Raw genomic sequence first — 18,651 nt, forward strand, 5'->3', positions numbered from 1 at the left:
TTTTACTTCTTTTCCAATTTGGGGGCCTTTTATTTCTTTTTCTTGTCTGATTGCAATGGCTAGTACTTCCAGTACTATGTCGAACAGTAGTGGTGAGAGTGGGCATCCCTGTCTTGATCTTGTTCTTAGTGGAAATGTTTCTTTTTTATTATTTTTATTTTTTATTTTTTTAAAATTACTTTATTGATTAAGGTATCACATATTTGTCCTAATCCCCCCCATTCCCATCCCAAACCCCTCCCCACGGATGCCCCCACCCCCCTGTTGTCTGTGATCACTGGTTAAGCTCATATGCAAGCACACAAGTCCTTTGGTTGATCTAGCTCCCTTATCCCCACCCTCCCCTACCTTCCCTCTGAGGTCTGACAGTCTGATCGATGCTGTTCTTGTTCATCAGTCTATGTTGTTCATCATTTCCCCTAGATGAGTGAGCTTATTGATACTAGAAATACACTTATAAGAATCGAAAATGAGACAAGAAATAATGGTTATGCTGAGAGGCAAATGAATCAGTCTATAGTGAGTTTCGTTCTGGGCCAACAGTTCTTTTGAGTCCCAATTTCTATGTCAAACAGTTCCTTATGTGTACATAACAGCAATGATATTTCAGTTCTGGATGGTGGACAAATGGTGGTAATGCAGGTCCGACCCTCTCTGGTTTGGTCCTGGGCAACCTGCAGTGACGCACAGCTGTTGACTGCTAGTATGGCAAGGCATCGTCAGCGTCTTCCATCTCTGGACTGTTTCTCTTCTGTCTTCATGGCTGGAGCACTCCTGTCAATTCCTCTCTGTTGCAGGAGTCCACATGGTCTCAGAGTTGTTTTCTGAAAATATACAAACATATTCTCGACCAAAAGTTAATAAAGGAATCTTTTCTATAAATTTGACTTGTGATCCTTTTTCATTTTTTGCCCAAACGATTTTTCTTTGGCTTGTTTTGACACCATGTGTGTTTTACATGGGTGTCTTGCTGTTAGCATTACAAATGAAAGTTAATTTTCTAAAGTAAAAATTTTCTAGATGTAATTTACTTACAGGATATTTTTCCTTACATGATATTCTTCTACTATCCCCCCTTTTTGGTTTAAATATTAGGAGGCTTTTAGAAATTTTATGCTGTAATTTTGATAGCTTTTAAATTTTAATTTTTTGCACTAAAATGTGACTGCTTTAGGTTCATTAGTTTTTGCCCATTGAGTATGATGTTGGCTGTGGGTTTCTCATATATAGCTTTTATTATGTTGAGGTATGATCCTTCTATTCCCACCTTGTTGAGGATTTTTAATCAAGAAAAGGTGTTGGATTTTGTCAAATGCTTTTTTTGCATCAATGGATATGATTATATGGTTTTTATCTCTCAATTTGTTTATATGGTATATTATATTTATTGATTTGTGGATATTGTACCATCCTTGCATTCCTGGAATAAATCCCTCGTGGTCATGGTGTATGATCTTTCTAATGTAATGCTGGATTCAATTTGCTAGAATTTTGTCGAGGATTTTAGCGTCTATGTTCATGAGGGATATTGGCCTGTAATTCTCTTTCTTTGTATTGTCTTTATCTGGTTTTGGGATTAGGGTAATGCTGGCTTCATAGAAAGAACTTGGAAGTGCTACTTCCTCTCGAATTTTTTGGAGTAGTCTGAGGAAGATAGGTTTTATTTCTTCTTTGAATGTTTTATAAAACTCCACTGTAAAGCCGTGTGGTCCAGCGCTTTTGTTTGTTGGAAGATTTTTTATTACTGCTTCAATTTCTTCCATAGTTATCAGCCTATTCAGATTTTTTGATTCTTCCTGGTTGAGTTTTGGAAGGTCATATTTTTTAAGGAATATGTGCATTTCTTCTAGGTTAACCAGTTTGTTGGAGTAGAGTTGCTCATAGTATTTTTTTTTTTTTTTAAGATTCTTCGTATTTCGGTGGGGTCTGTTGTTATTTCACCTCTTTTGTTTCGATTTTGTTTGGTTTGGTCCTCTCGCTTTGCTTCTTGGTGAGCCTGGCTAGAGGTTCATCAATCTTGTTTATCCTTTCAAAGAACCAGCTCTGGGTTTCATTGACTTTTGTATTTTTTTTTATTTTTGGTCTCTATGTCATTTATTTCTGCTCTGATCTTTATTTTTTCCTTCCTTCTGCTCACTCTGGACTTCTCTTGTTGCGCTCTTTCTAATTATTCAAATTGCAGAGTTAGATAGTTTATTATCAGGTTTTCTTGTTTGTTTGTTTGTTTTTTTAGGTAGGCCTGTAATGCTATGAACTTCCCTTTCAGTATTGCTTTCATTGTGTCCCAAATATTTTGGATTGTTGTGCTTTCATTGTCGTTTGTTTCCAGGATGTGTTTTATTTCTTCCTTGATCTCTTTGGTAACCCACTCATTGTTTAATTGTATGCTATTCAGCCTCCAAGTGTTTGACTTTTTGTGATTGTTTTACTGTAGTTGATTTCTAATTGTATGCCATTGTGATCTGAGAAGATGCTTGATATGCTTTCAATCCTCTTGAATTTGGAGAGACTCTGCCTGTGTCTCAACATGTGGTCTATCTTTGAAAATGTCCCGTGTGCTTGAGAAGAATGTATATTCTGTAGTTTTGGGGTGGAATGTTCTAAAGATGTCGATTAAGTCCATCTGATCTAGTGAGTCATTTAGGATTGATGTTTCTTTGCCAATTTTTTGCTTAGAGTATTTATCCAGTGATATTAATGGGGTATTATAGTCTCCTACTATGATTGTTTTGCTGTCAATCTCACCCCTGATATCTTCCAGAAGTTTTTTTTTTTAATGTATTTGGGTGCTCCTGCATTGGGTGCATAAATGTTTGTCAGAGTTAAATCCTCTTGTTGTATCAATACCTTTAGAGTTATAAAGTGGCCTTTCTTGTCCCTTGTTATGGTCTTCATTTTTAGGTCTATTTTGTCAGCTATAAGTATTGCTACCTCAGCTTTTTTTTCATTTCCATTTGCCTGATAGAAATTTTTCCATCCCTTCACTTTCAGTCTGTGTGAGTCCCTTGTTTTGAGGTGGGTCTCCTGTAGACAGTATATATATGGGTCATGTTTTCTTATCCATTCATTCACTCAATGTCTTGACTGGGGCATTTAATCCATTTATGTTTAATGTCATTATTGATAGGTACTTGTTTATAGCCATTTCTGTATTTTATGCCTGTGTTCCTTCCTCCCTTTCTATTTCTTCTTTTTACAGCATTCCTTTTAGCATTTCTTGCTTTGCTGGCTTGGTAGTGATAAACTCCCTTAGCCTTTTTTTGTCAGCAAAGCTCCTGATTTCCCCTTCAATTTTGATTGATAGTCTTGCTGGATAGAGTAGTCTTGGATTCAGTCCTTTGTTTTGCATCACTTTGTATACGTCTTTCCATTCCCTTCTAGCTTGATGTGTTTATGTTTAGAAATCATTTGATAATCTGATGGGGGAATCCTTTGTAGGTAACCTCTGTCTCTCTCTTTCAGCCTTTAAGATTCTCTCTTTTTCGTTAACATTTGCCATTGTAATTATGATGTGTCTTGGTGTGGGTCTTTTGGGATTCATCTTGCTTGGGACTCTCTGTACTTGTGTAACTTTTTTCTTCCCCATATCAGGGAAGTTTTCTCTCATTATTTCTTCAAATAGATTTTATAATCCTTGCTGTTCTTCTTGTCCTTCTCGCAGCCCTATTATACTTATGTTACTTTGTTTTGCATTGTTCCAAAGCTCCCCTAGGCTCTCCTCCTGCTTTTTAATTTTTTTTCTCCAGTTGCTGTTCAGATTGGGCTTGTTTCTGTACTGTATCTTCTAACTCACTAATTCGGTCCTCTGCTTCTTCTAATCTACTGTTGAAACCTTCCATGGTGTTTTTGATTGTAGCTATATCACTTTTGATTTCTTCCTGATTTTTGCATAGGTTGTTGATTTTCTCCTCCATCTGGTATATGAACTGTACAACCATTACTCTGAATTACTTTTCTGTCATGTTGCATGCTTCTGTTTCACATATTTCCTTTCTTTGCGATTCCTCTTTTTCTTTCCTCTGGGGATTGTTTCATTGTCTCCCCATTTAAGTTCTCTTTATGTAGTTGGGTCTTGAATGTTAGTTTCTTATTCATGGATGAAGTTTCGTCACAGATTGGCAATGTGACTCGCCCCCAGCTTCATTGTGCAAGCTGTTGTGGTTGTGATCCTGGTTCCAGCTCTTGTGGAAAGGGTTGCCTGAGCTCTCACTGGTATGTGCCCACTGTGAGTTACCAGAGTCCAATGGCTTGGGAGAAAGGGGTCTCGGGCCCTGAGGCTCAAGTACTGTGACTTTGGCTGGTGTTGTGTGACTCTTGCTGAGGTAGTGTCACTCCGTAACTCACTACAAGGGTCAGAGCCTGGGACAGTGGGGGGAGGCTGTCTTGTAGTCCGCATTTGAGACAGTGGGACTCTGGCCAAAGTGATTTCCCTCTCTGAATCATGAGGGGTTCAGGAGCCAGCAGCTGAGGTTGTGAGAATTTCAGAGTCTGTGGCTGAAACAATGTGACCTTGTCTGGGAAGGCGGGTCCTCAAAAACTCACCATGGTGTCCAGAGGTAGGCAGCTGAAAGGGGGAATGTCATGGAGCCTGCTGAGCGAGCCGTGCCCCTTGGTTGGAGAGGCACACACCCAGTGGCAGCTCACAGAGGGTCCCAGGAGCTATCTGCCTGGGCTGTGTGCTCATGGGGCCCACACACTGGAGCTGCACTAACGTGGTGTGCTGCTGACCTGGGGAGGGAGAAGTCCCAGTTTCTCCTTTGGGAGATGTGCGCCCTTGGTTAGATACACACACCCAAAGGTGGCTTACAGAGGCACCCAGGAGCTGTCTGCTGGGGCGGTGGGCTCAGGGGGCCCATGTACTGGAGCATCACTACCATGAGGACTGGATGCTGGCAGCCAGGGTCGTGCCTTGCGGTGGCTCAGAGAGGCACCTGAGAGCCACCTGCTGGGGCCGCAGACTCAGGGGACCTATGTGCTGAAACTATGTGATATAGATGTCTTTGGGCAGGCTGCCTGGAAGGGGGAAGTCCGGGTTTCTACTGCGGGGGCTGTGTGTCCTTGTTTGGATACCTGTGCACCCAGTGACATATGCCAGCTTTTGTCTGGAGTTCAGAGTCATTTCTGTAAAGAAATTGCAAGTGTGAGAAAATACAATCATGCCAACATCAGAGACTTCTCAACATATTTTTTTAAATTTCAGAAAAGTCCTCAACAATTCAACTGAGGACCTAAAATATGTGCTTCAGAGACTTCTGCCCAGGAGATGACATATTACAATGGTCACTTGTGTTGTTTAGGGTAAATGGACCAGTAAGAGTTATAATATTATTTTTTATTTTTCAAATACTTTTTTTTTTTTCTGGAGAACTTACCATTTTGCATGTGGAGTGTCCTGGTGAGGTAAGGACAGGAAGTGGAGGGCTGATGCCTAAAGACACTGAACGGACAGAGAATAAGGTCGTCCAGGTGTCACCCTCAGTATTAGAGCTGGAGTCTCCTCACCCCGCATCCTCCACGTTCCCTGAGGTGAAGAGTGTGGACTCTGCTTTGTCATCAGAAACGCCAAGGGCCCTATTCTTACCTCCACCTCCTATGAAGCTGTTGGGCTTGGGAAAGTCATTTAGCATCTTTTGGGGCTCAGTTTGTCATCTCTAAAACGTGAAATGCAGTATCAAGCATCCCATGGAGATTTTAAAAATATATATATTTTTATTGATTTTAGAGAAATATTTTTATTGAAGGGAGAGGGAGAGACAGAATCATCAATGATGAGATAGAATCACTGATTGGCTGCCTCCTGCATGCCCCCTACTGCGGATCGAGCCCACAACCCGAGCAATCATTGTGACCAGGAATGGAACCATGACCTCCTGTTTCATAGGTTGATGCTCAAGCACTGAGCCATTCCAGCCGGGCTCCCATGGGTTTTTTGTGAAGAATAATTGAGTTCATTTCTGCAAAATATTTGATATTTTCCCTTAAACTCAGCCAGGTTTAAATGGGGCTATTTATCAACTTCTTGATGTGGAAACTGCTACTCAGAATCATCCATGTGCTCCCTGGTGTCCCAGTAAAGCCGACCGTACAAATGGGGGACAGTGGAGAAGAGCAGATCTGGCCACTTGGCTCAGGAAAGTCATACTTTTTTTTCCTCAAAAACAGTTCAGCGCACGGAGTTCCCTTGAAATGCCTCCTGTTAGCCCAGCCCAGCCACTCTCACCAATGTCCCTGTACCAGAGGCGTCCCCTTTGAAGGGATTGTTTCATTGGTTTGTTCCCCACGGAGCTAAAATACTGTATAAAATTAACTTGTTCTGTCTGGGGTCACGTCACAGCTGTCAAATCCAGAGACAATTCAAAATAGAGCTAGCATCCCTAACCTTCTCAATAGAACTCTGCTTTCTAAGCTATTTTTTCCCTCTTACATTGTAGGGCCATGACACAACTGCAGCTGGAATAAACTGGGTGGTGTACCTATTGGGTTGCTATCCAGAAGTCCAGAAAAAAGTGGACAATGAACTGGACGAAGTGTTTGGTACGTATGGCCCCTTCACTGCTTACACGGAAGGTCCCAAGTCACTGAAGCAAATGGCATTCTTGCTCATTAAGAAAGTGCAGTCGGGCCTTTTCTAAAGACACTGTAATAAGCAGGAAGGCTGCCATATGGGACCCCTTCCAGGCCTAATGTCCTTTCCAAACCTCACCCATTTGTTTATGGGCGTTTGCTGATTGCTTGGCGTGTGACTGCACCGGGCAAGATGCTGGGGCTACACAGACAAATGTCACTGTCCTCAGGACCTCACTGCTTCATAGGTGAAGCAGTCACTGTGTACAAAGTGTCAAGTCATGGTTGTGTGCTTGGGCGATATGAGGAAGGAAGGGGCTAGTGGAGAGCAGAGAGGTGAGGTGAAGCTGGTTAGCGGGGTCCAGGAGAGCTGTTCCATATAGGACTGCTGTGGATTAAGCTGATGGGACATCAATTTCTTTTGCACAACCCGTAACCTGTAGGTAAGGAGTCCTAGGCTGATGCCAATAGGGATGTTGTGAGAATCCTGGGTTTGCTATTTTCTCTCTCTGTCATTTTCATGTTTGTGGGTTTTATTTTCTTGATCATTGTTCTGGGTCTCATGTTTATCTTTAAGGCAAGAAGAAAGGGGAGGAGGGATGAAGGATTATATTAGTCTCCTTTGACTGCTGTCACCGATTCTGCAAACTGGGTGGCTTAGCACAATAGAAATTTATTCTCTTACAGTTCTGGACACCAGAAGGCCCAGATCAGTATCTCTGAGCTAAATCAATGTGTTGGCAGGGCTGCACTTTTTGGAAGCCTGAGGGGAGAATCCATTCCTTCTGGTGACTGCCAACATACCTTGGCTTTTGGCCACATCATTCAAATCTCTGTCTCCATCTTCCCATCACTTTCTCTTCTGTGGGTGTGTGTCAAATCTCCCTCTGCTCTCTCTTATCATGACATTTGTCATGGCATTCATGGCCCACCTGGATAATCCACGATCATCTCTCCATTTTAAGATCCTTCATAAAATGTTCAAAAGCACCTTTTCCCAAATAAAGCAATATTTAAAGGTTCTAGGGATTAGGACTTGATATATTTGTGGGTCATGATCAGCCTACCACAAAGGAACTGTGCATTGTGCCATCAACTTAATTCTTTGTTTAATCAGATGTCATATGGCTTCCAATGGTTGGGTAAAGAAAGGTAAATGTTGGTTGGCCAATCTACAAAGTGGTATCTGATGGATTTTCCTAGTGCAAAGTGGGGAAGGAATAATAAAGGAAAAGAGGAGGAGGTGGAAGGCATTCTGGAAAGTGAGGCTCCTGTTGCACAATGGCAGAGTGGAAACTGTTGGAAGATAATAGTAAGCAATAAAGGACAGGTGGAATTCAGAACATTTGTTAGAACCCATTGAGAGGTGAAGTTGGAAAAGGAATTTCATGTCCAGATGGTGTGAGGACTGGATTTTCATATCAAGAGGGAAGACTGTATTTTGTGGAATGGAGACGATCTACACTCCTGGGCTCTGTTTCTGTCATCATTTCATTTTTCCCATTTCAAGTTGAATTTCTCTCAGATTGCCTCTGGTGTGGTGGGTAAATGGGGTGTTCTAGAAACCCGGGTTCTTTTGGAATGTGTTCCCACGTTTGTGATTTTTACAATTTCTAGCCCATTGCAGGTGTCACAAGTGCTTTGTGATCTCACGTAATTGACACCATTTTTATTAGAATTTTTATTCTGCTGCTTCTCATGCTTTTTGCTAATTGTGCCTCACTTCTCTTCTATCCCCAGTATTAGTTCTAAAACTTTTTTGATCAACTGGTCTTTGGATATTGAGATGTAAGTATTCATTCCTCTTTTTTTTTTTTTTTACTGAGGTTAAGTTCACATTTAGTTTCATTATAAGAAAGCAACTGGTACACTTTTATTGTTTAAAATTGAGCATTATCTTTTCTTTCCAGTGAAACAAACAAAAAAATTTAAATAATCAGGAACAAGATTACAATACAGAATGACAATTCCAAATAAGATTCTGCAGGTCTGCTCTTCTCTCATTGAGTTGCAGGGCCCAGGCCATTATTAGGAGAGAATTTTATTTTAAAAGTATCATCTTAAACTGCAAAGAAGTCCATTCAACATCACAACTAAACATACCAAAGGGGAAGCCTTGTTGTCAAAATTTCCACTTAACTAACCCAAGCATCTCATATCTACCCTTTGACCTTCTATAAACCCATTTTCTTTTTTTAGTTTAAAAAATGTTCCATACAAGAGAAAGTAGACAGGTGTATGTTGGTAAATGCTAACTGTCCACATTCACAGAGACAGTGTAATCTGTGTGCTCAATGTACAGAGAAAGGAGGGAAAAAGCTAGAATTCTGTGCAACGCTGGGCGGGCTGAGCCTCCAGCCTCCAGCCTCCAGCGGAGCAATGTAAGCAGGTTTTTCTTTCCCAGGGAGCACAGGGGCATTGATTCCATACAGTGTATGTTGAGTCAGGAAGGGATAAAAGTGAATTTGGACTTGTATGCATGCATATACGCCTAACCAATGGACACAGACACCAGAGGGGTAAGGGCATGCGTGGGGGTGTAGAGAGGCAATGGGGGGATTGGGACGCATATGTAATACCTTAATCAATAAAGAAAAAAAATCAATGGAAAAAAGAAAAATACTTTTAAAAGTAAAAAAAAAAAAGGTGAATTTGGAACAGAAAGCTTTAGAGATTCTTTCCCCATTGTATTCTGCTCAAGGTATTTCCCCCAAATAATTTGAGAACAAGGATGTAAGGGAGAGAAAAGACTTCAAGAGAAGAATTATTGAGCCTAAGAGTAAAACGAAACAAAAAACCCCCCAGACTTTAACTTGCTCCCCGTGACTGGAGGAATCTTTTAAAAAGAAGGTTGGAGTCCATCAGTGTTCCTTAGTCATCTTCTCCTTCATCCTCATCAGCTTCTTCATTGGTAACTTTCAATCTCCTCTGTCTCCCCCTCCATCATCACCTTCTTCTCTTCTCCTTTCCCTCTTCATCTTCCATATCAGAAAGCAAGTAGCAATGAATTGGATTTTTGCAAACACCACCTTGGATGATCTCTCCCACCTTATCTGCACCTGCATCAGAATGGCCATAAACCAGATTTTTGGTTCTCAGCCTCTTCCTGCTGGCTTTATCCTGCAGTGGATTTGAACATTTCATCAAATCCTTTCCAGATATTTCAGTGGACTTTGAAAACGCATCACGGCTTGCACTCAGATGAAATTCTTCGGGTGCAATTATTTTCCAAGGAAGGGGTTTCATCGAAATGAAAAGCCGTTCTGTGACCTGATTTATTACTTCAATTCTGTGCTTCAACTCTTGTTAAATAACACAGTGCTTTCCCATCCGTCTCCCCAAGCAGTGATGGTTGCAAATATTGTTACTTGGAAATTTGGGATTTGGGCCATCAAGTCCTACCTCTTCTGAAAAACAATGGTTGGCAGAATTGGTTATAGGTCGACCATCAGAATCTTCTCTCTGGCTTGTTCACTGAGTTGGTCTGTCTCATTTTTATCTTTCTCAATATGTTCGGTTGCTTCCTGCTGTGTTTTTTTGTTTTGTTTTGTTTTGTTTTTTCCTGTTGGCAGGTCCAAGAAGCCATTTGGATTTCTTCTTGAGGTGGGAATGGAGGGCATTTGGGGGCCAGACTATGGCAGACTCCAAGAATCTGACCCAGGAGAAGATACACTTCTGGAAGAGGCTCTGAGAATTCAAAATTAAATGTTTCATGCATTCACAATGTCACCTCTATCTAATTCCAACCCACTTCAGCAGCCAAAAGGAAACCCTGCAGCATTAATCAGCCATCCCCATGTTCTCTTCCTCCAGCCCCTGCAACGCCTCATTTACACTCTGTCTCTATGGATTTATCTACTCTGAGTACTTCCTCCAAATTTAATGATACATGTGACCTTTTGTATCTGTTTTTTTTTTTTAATTTATTTAGCATTATTGTCTCATGTTATTTTGATTATCTATACTAGTAAGAATTTTACTTTAGCTGTTGGTATTTAACATTCAGTGTATTGATGTTATAATATACTAGAGGCCCAGTGCACAAAATCGTTTGGGTAGGGTCCCTAGGCCTAGTCTCCTGTGGTCAGGGCCATCTTCTGTCCTTTTGCCAGTCCCCAGGCTGAACACTGCCTTTGCCACCAGGCTCTCAGGCCTTTGGGATCACCGCTGCCTCAGCTGCTGCCTCTGCTGGGGCTTTAGGCACTGATGAAAGCTGCGGGGTATGCCCACAACCTAACCGCTCCAGCATGAGTGGCCTCAAGTGGGCAGCATGTTCTATCAGCAGCTGGCCCAGCTCAGGTGAATGGAGGTAAAGTAGCCGGCACCTGCTTTCCCACAGGCCTGAGCCCCCGAGCAACCAGGAATGAGCTGGTGATCCCAACAGCCTGACAGCCAGCCCGGTCCTCCCACCACCCACCCCAATTCCCCCGTTCACCATCGCTGATCCATCGGAACGTGCAGACCAGGGGCTGGGACCTAGAGGTCAGCTATTCAGCCTCCTCACCAGTCCCCAGTCCCGCTCCGCCACTGCTCATGGGCTGGGAATGGGGAGGGACCAAAAGGTAGTTCATGCCACCTCATGGTGACCAGTCATTTGGTCATCCTGGTCATCATGGACACTGGTTTTTTTATATATATAGATTCTTTTTTGATGTCTTATTTGCTAAGCCCAAATAGTTCTTTCATTTATTTTATTTCATGTATTTCCTTTGATCAGGGAATTTTGATCACCCTGTTACCTTAGAAGACCTGAAGAAACTTAAATATCTGGAGTGTGTTATTAAGGAGACCCTTCGTATTTTTCCTTCTGTGCCTTTAATTGCCCGTGGTCTTAATGAAGATTGTGATGTTGGTGAGAATTCTTTCCTGAAAGTAGTGGGGAGAGTGGACTTTTCTGTGTGTGTCTTGCTCTGTTCTCATGACATATCAACTGCCTCATGACAGGGGGGTACAAAGTCGTGAAAGGCTCTCAAATAGTCATCATTCCCTACGCACTGCATAGAGACCCGAAGGTCTTCCCAGACCCTGAGGAGTTCAAGCCAGAGCGGTTCTTTCCCGAGAATTCGACCGGACGCCATCCATACGCCTATGTGCCCTTCTCTGCTGGACCCAGAAACTGTATAGGTTTGTATCCATCAGAATTGGTTTGACCTTTCAGGTGCACATGGCAGGGGGTTTCTCACAATAATGTCTTTGAGATGTAGTGTCTCAGATACAAGTCTGTTAAAAAACTAGTTGTTTTATTTTTTTCTCCACTTTACTATGACTGTCGTAAAGTATATCAGTTTTCTAGGGCTGCTGTAACAAAGCGCCACAGACTGGGTGGCTTAAATGACAGAATTTATTTTCTCACAATGCTGGAGGCCAGAAGTCCAAGATCAAGGTGTCTGGTTTCTTGTGAGGCTCTCTCCTTGGCTTATAGATAGATGTCTTCTCCTTGTGTCTTCATATAGTTTATTCCTGTGTGTGTGTGTGTGTGTGTGTGTGTTTCTAATTAATCCCCGCTCAAGGAAATGTTTTTATTGATTTTTAGAGAGAGAGGGAAACATTCATATGAGAGAAACATTGATTGGTTGCCTCCCATATGTGCCCCAACCAGGAATCTAACCCACAACCTAGGTATATGCCTGATGGAATTGAACTCACAACCTTATGGAGAATGTGATTACCTATCAACCAACTGAGCCACCCAGCCAGGGCTTGATCTCTTCTTTGTATAAATACACCAGTCAGGTTGGATTAAGGCCCATCCATAAGACCTCATTTTATTTTACTCACTTCTTTAAGGGCCCTATCCCCAAATGCAGTCACATTCTGAGGTACTGAGGGTTAAGAATTCAGCAGATGAATTTTGGGGAAATACCATTCAGCCCATAACATAAAGCATAACCAGTCTCATGGTAGAGTTTTAAAATGTAGATCTTTGGATTGAAGTAGAATATAGGTTATATGGTAGAAAGCTTATTTATAACAATTAGTTTATTTAACCTGTTTTTATTGCTTTCAAGAATTGCTTTTTTCAAATTCAAAACAGATAATGCTCAACATAGAACCAGCAGAAGTACGTAAACAAAATGAAAGCACACCACCATGCATTATAAACCCTTTTGGCTTTAGCAACTCTGGCATTTTATTGTTTACGTAAATGCTGGCCTTGTAACTCTATAGTAAACTACATGAAAGGCCCCGCAGGAGAGCATTCTAGAACAGTGGTTCTCATGGTCAATGAGTCAGGATTCATCTGGGTGCTGTGTGTGCTGGATTCCTTGTCCCCAGAGCTATTCAGATGCACTGGGTGGGAGCAGGGAAGGGCACTCAAGAATCTTTATTATTAGGAAGCATCCTCAGTGATACTGGTTCTCCCAGGGCCTACTGTGAAAATCTAGCATCACTTGCTTCTTCTAATAGAACCTGTTCTTTCTCCCATTTGAGATATATCTGTAATTAAAGTCATGTTATTTACATTAATTTGAAGGTCAAAGGTTTGCCATGATGGAAGAAAAGGTCGTTCTTTCATGCATCCTGAGGCACTTTTGGGTAGAATCCACCCAGAAAAGGGAAGAACTTGGTCTGGCAGGAGAGCTGATTCTTCGTCCTTCTAATGGCATCTGGATCAAGTTGAAGAGAAGAAACACAGATGCATCCTAACTATATTATTGGGCTGTGACTTAGTAGCGATAAGGTCTTTCTTTAAGAGAAATTTCGCATTTACAATGCGCAGATCATGAATTTAATAGTCTTAATCCCTACACCTAATTTTTTCTTATCCAAACTTACCTTGGGGTCAAGTCTTCCAAAGAGAGAGTTTTTATATTTTCATCATCACAATTATCTTACCTTTGCTCTTGATCCCAAAAGGCGAGTTAACTGATGTCTGTACCCAAATAAACATATACATTTCTCAACAGAGGGACCCATAGGCCAATTCAATTTCAAATGACAGACCCAAAGGATATAAGTTAATTGATGTTCCATAATTTTTATGGTATTCTTGTTGAACACAAATATACATGTATACATATACATTTAATTTGAAAGGGTAATTAAATACTCAGGCTTGAGCTTAGGTCTTAATTATATCTGTGGTATTAGTTATGAGAATAATTATGATGATGAAACTTTTCAGATTTTATCAAGGAGAGCAGATCATTTATAAGTTGACTCATAGGTTCTGTTCCTATTTCCCTTTTAACTGTGTTCTTATGGCCTTCATTTCATTTCATTCTACATAACATCACAATTACCTTTACACATCATATATTATCAGGAGAGATTCCTCTTGGTGATCTCCAGTCCTTTGTAATGCCTTTTGGAGCTAGAAGCACCTTAGACCTTATCAGGTTATACTCCTTTTCATTTGAAGGTGATAAGATCAATCAGGGGTAAATTTCTATCCAAAGTCATACCACCAGTGGGTGACAGAGCTGGAAATAGATAGAGGTCTAAACTCTAAATCTTTACTACAATATGCTATTGCTTTATGAAACTCTGGTCTGTAACTGTGTGTATCATTAGAACACAGATCTTCTAAAATTCTCCCATCATTAAGGAGAAGAGAAGTCGCACATGTATAGTAACCAGCACTTAGTTTAGGGTTAAACTTCTGAGAAATTCAATCCTTCATTACATACCTGTCAAGCTGGTAACTGACACAAATTCCCTGAATTTTAATTCCATGGACATTAGCTCTACTCCCTCACTCAGTGACTTTAAAAAACTCTTTTTAATAAATAATTTTAATGAGATTGTTTCTGTTTCTAAGTTGATTTTAGAGTGGGAGGAATTGGGAGAGAGAGAGAAACATCAATGTGATGTGAGAGAGGTACCTTGATCCATTGCTACCCATCATGTCCCGACTGGGGATCAAACTCACACCTAGGTATGTGCCCTGACTGGGAATCAAACTTGGGACCTTCTGGTGCATGGACAGAGATTGTTTCTTTAGTTTTCTCAAGGCAATAGCAGGTAGAAGTGACAAACTAAGAGAATGGAATATATATTCTTTAATGGATATCAAAGGAAGAGGTGACCCAACCAAAGTCATTGGGCAAGTATTATGGGCTCAGGTATTCAGGGCAGGGTCAATAGCTCTATGTATTTTACCATCCCAAAGACCCTCAGTGTAGATAAGTCAGTCCGTATGTTGCTGGGAAAAAGTCAAGGAAGTATATGATGCAGCTGAAAATGATACCCAAGATATGGTAAAGTTTGTTATCTAGAAAATAGATATATGTAGAAAATTCATCCCCAGATGATTTTGGATAATTGAAGTTTTATTCTTGGAAATTGATATTATTTCTCAATTTCATGCACTTACATTTAAACTTTGCCTTTAAAAAATGTAGTGACCCTACCCTAGACATGAAATTAAATTTAAATCAAAGCATTGTTTTGTGTTACCTTTTGCCTTAAAATCTTCATTTGGCCCCAGAATAATTTAGTACTCATATTTTAATTGGAAACTCACTTAAACTGTGTCAGTTAAACTGAGTTGGAATGGAGAAAGTATGTCATGGTCTGCAGTATCAACAGGAAGATGCTGACTTTTTTTTTAATAAGGTGATCAAATATCTGTGTCACTAATACCTATCATGCTCTGGCTTGAATGAGGTATCTTAAGAATAATCAACTACATTTTAGACATGGGTGCTATATTTTATTCTAAGAATTGATGTCAATTTGAAATATAAATAACTTTAGAAGATAAATTAGTGGGTGACTGCTTTATAATCTTATATAATAAAGAGGTAACATGCAAATTGACAATCACACCCTTGCATAAGATGGCCACCGCCATGTGGTCACAAGATGGCCTCCACAAGATGGCCAGCAGGGAAGGGCTGTTGTGGGCATTCAGGCCTGTAGGGGAGGGCAGGTAGGGGTGACCAGGCATGCAGGGGAAGACAGTTGGGGGACCAGGCCTGCAGGGGAGGGCAGTTGGGGGCTACTAGGCCTGAAGGGGAGTGTAGTTGAGGGGGACCAGGCCTGCTGCGGAGGGCAGTTGGGGGTGATTGGCTGGCAGAGGAGGGCAGTTGAGGGCAATTGGGCCAGCATGGGAGCAGTGAGGTGTCAATCAGGCTGGCAGGCTGACAAGCAGTTGGGAGCCAGCAGTCCTGGATTTTGAGAGGTACGTCTGACTGCCAGTTGGGATTGGGCCTAAACCGGCAGTCGGACATCCACCGAGGGGTCCCAGATTGGAGAGGGTGCAGGCTGGGCTGAGGGACACCCGCCCCTCCCAGTACATGGATTTTGTGCACGGGACCTCTAGTAAGTAATAAAAGAAATGCACCTTTGAGTTAATGTCCTCAGTGTCACTCAGCCTCCCTAACAAAATGATCCCTGTGCAGTTATCATAGACTGATCTTGAGTTTCCCTTGCCAGAGGCTAAAACCAATAGTAGCTAGCATATTAATGCAAAAAGACCCAGTGGAAGGCCAATGGACTTTGATATTCAACAGGGCTGAAAATCAGCATTATATTGCCCTGCTGTGGGCTCAATGGCTCAAGGCAATTCCCTAACCTGATCATTCTTTTACTGTTTACCAAATGTTACCTTTGAAATGCCTGTATGAATTGCTAAAGGGCAAATGTGTATTCAAGTAAAGAAAAAGCCTACAGGCCAGAAGTTAGTGTGCCTCTCCAAGAGAGAGGTTTCCACCTGACCCCCCCCCCCCCCCCCCCCCCCCCCCCCCCCCCCCGCTGCTGCCTTCTAAATTTATATTTCTTGTCTAGTATTTTCATTTGGGCTTCGGCCTTTCCTTCAGATCCTGAACCCCTCTGCAAAGGTTGCGGCATTCCCTGACTCTGAAAAATAAGTGGAAAGACCAACATATTTTGCTTAATAGAATGGAGAAAGTGAAATCTCTTAGGACTACCTGGGAATCAGCAAAACCCCAAGCATCCACTGGGTACCCAGGGATTTATCATCTAGAAATCTCTCCAGGTGATGGACTACTAAATTGATGGTCTGTTCCTTGCCACAGAAAACTGTGGAACATTAGTTTCTGGACCAACTACTGACCTGTTTCACAAATAAAGAGATTCTTGGACTATATCTAGAAAATTAAAATATATTTGTAGCATGATATGCGTGTGTGTGTGTGTGTGTGTGTGTTACAAGCCATTAGCAACCCTATGAAAGAGTGATGTTCACGATATCATGTTCTCAACTGCCCTGCTCTGCTCTTATAGACTCCTACCTACGGCTTCTTTTATGGACTCAATTCATCTCATATTTGATCTTCCTCTTTCCTGCTGCCTTTGATTTCCCCCAGCATTATTGTCTCTTCAAAATAACTCTGTCTGCTCATGATGTGCCTGGAGTAAGACAGCTTCAGTTTTGTCTTTTTTTTTTTACCTCCAGTGATGTTCAGGCTTAACTTGCTCTTGGATCCACTTGTTTGTCTTCCTGGTGGTCCAGGGTATCTGTAGAGCCTTCCTCCAACACCATACTTGAAAGAAGACAATCATGTCTAAACCCTATGACAATTTTTCTTTTGAAGAAAAGAAAATATTAGTATCAGGTTTCTATACAGAAATGTAATTTTTAGCACAGCTTTTATTCTTATGAAACATAAGCTGACTAGAGTACTATTGTACTCTACAGTAAATGTAGAGTACAATAAAACGAAATGGCTCTTTCTTGATTGATACCCGCAATCTAAAAGGCATCACAGGTTGCATATTTGAAATATGCTACTGCATTACAACCAGAAATTATTTTATTGGCCTTGTTATCCTCCATTTTTAATAAACAGAGTTCTGCAGTGCAGCAATATGCATTAAATATTTACTTAAGCATCAACTCCCTGAAAATCTAATTTTCTAACCAAACTGATGTAATGCAATTTTGAAAAATAGTTAGAAAACAAGGAGATTTAGTGGGAAAGTGGTTATATCTTTAAATATTTTAAAAAGTACAAAAAAGAATAAACTATTTTGTGTGGATGGAGTAGATAAATTTAGGATAGAAGGATAGAAGTTGCAAGGAGGTATATTTCAGTGTATATGGAGACTTTTTCTTAAAAATTAAAATAAGAAAGAATGTCCTGAGCAGAAATGGGCTCCTCAGAAACCAGTATGTTTTTTTGCAGTCACAGTATCCTGACAGAGAAGTCCAAACTCTATGCCACGAGTGCTAAACTGGATTTCCAACCTACTTTTTTAAAAAAATTCTCACCCAAGGATATTATTGATTTTAGAGATTGAGGGAAAGGGAGAAAGAGAGAGAGAGAAACATAGAAGTGAGAGAGAAACATCAATCATTTGCCACCTATATGTGCCCTGACCAGAGATTGAAATCACAACCCAGGTATGTTCCTGACTGGGATTTGAACCCACAACCTTTTGGTGTACAGGAGGGTGTTCCAGCCAACTGAGCCACCTAAGGAGGGTCAGATCACAAATCTTTTCAGCTTTGTAGGCCTTACTGTCTCTGTCACAACTATTTCACTGTAGTTGTAGGGTGAAAGCAAGCCTCCATAATCTATGACTGAATGGGCGTGGCTGTATGCCAATAAAACTATTTGCAAAAAGAAGCACTGGGCCAGATTTGGTCTGGGAATTATAGCTTGTCAGCCGTATTACATCTTATTTTCTGAATTAGGTTTGAGCAGGACCTAGACATCAGCCAGCTCCCTTCTGCACTTAAATTTCAGTGTTAGTAGATTCTTTGCTCCTGGCATAGGTACCATTTGCCAGAAGATCCTTTCAGGTTCAGCTATCCACACCCACCTGTTATTCAGTTGTGCAGCTAGGCAATTATAATGGAAAAGTCCCCTTAGATGAGGCTTAACCTCATCATTTGATCCCAAAGAATGGGGAATGTAACGAACATTTTTCAAAAAGGAAACCTAAGTACGAATTGTATGCCCCCAACAAACAGTTAATATACTCAATGGCTGGACACAGGAATGGCATGTTCATGGACCATGTTGACAGGACAAAACGCTGAAACTGTTGGCAGAAAGCTAAAGTCAATAGCAAAGGCAAGTGAACACGGCCTGCAGAGCTCGGCAGGGAGGCTGCAGACGGGTGGCCCTTTGTCACAGGCGGGAGACCCTCAGCCCAGAAGCTCGGAAGCAGCTG

The 18,651-nt window shown here is 41.3% G+C and overlaps 1 protein-coding gene across 1 annotated transcript in view; it reads left to right on the forward strand.

Moving 5' to 3' along the window:
* Positions 1 to 13,299, forward strand: part of LOC307104100 (cytochrome P450 4V2-like) — a gene marked incomplete at its 5' end in the record, with an annotated part of 30,225 nt that extends 16,926 nt beyond the window's left edge. Inside the window, 4 exons of the mRNA XM_079778738.1 lie at positions 6,432 to 6,534; positions 11,282 to 11,416; positions 11,509 to 11,688; positions 13,040 to 13,299. Of these exons, the coding sequence (XP_079634864.1) occupies positions 6,432 to 6,534; positions 11,282 to 11,416; positions 11,509 to 11,688; positions 13,040 to 13,212 (591 nt within the window). The 3' untranslated portion in view covers positions 13,213 to 13,299. The remainder of the gene's footprint in view (positions 1 to 6,431; positions 6,535 to 11,281; positions 11,417 to 11,508; positions 11,689 to 13,039) is intronic.
* Between the last annotated feature and the right edge of the window lie 5,352 nt (positions 13,300 to 18,651).

Source organism: Cnephaeus nilssonii, assembly GCF_951640355.1.
Source record: "Cnephaeus nilssonii genome assembly, chromosome: 8".
Taxonomy (NCBI): Eukaryota; Metazoa; Chordata; class Mammalia; order Chiroptera; family Vespertilionidae; genus Cnephaeus; species Cnephaeus nilssonii.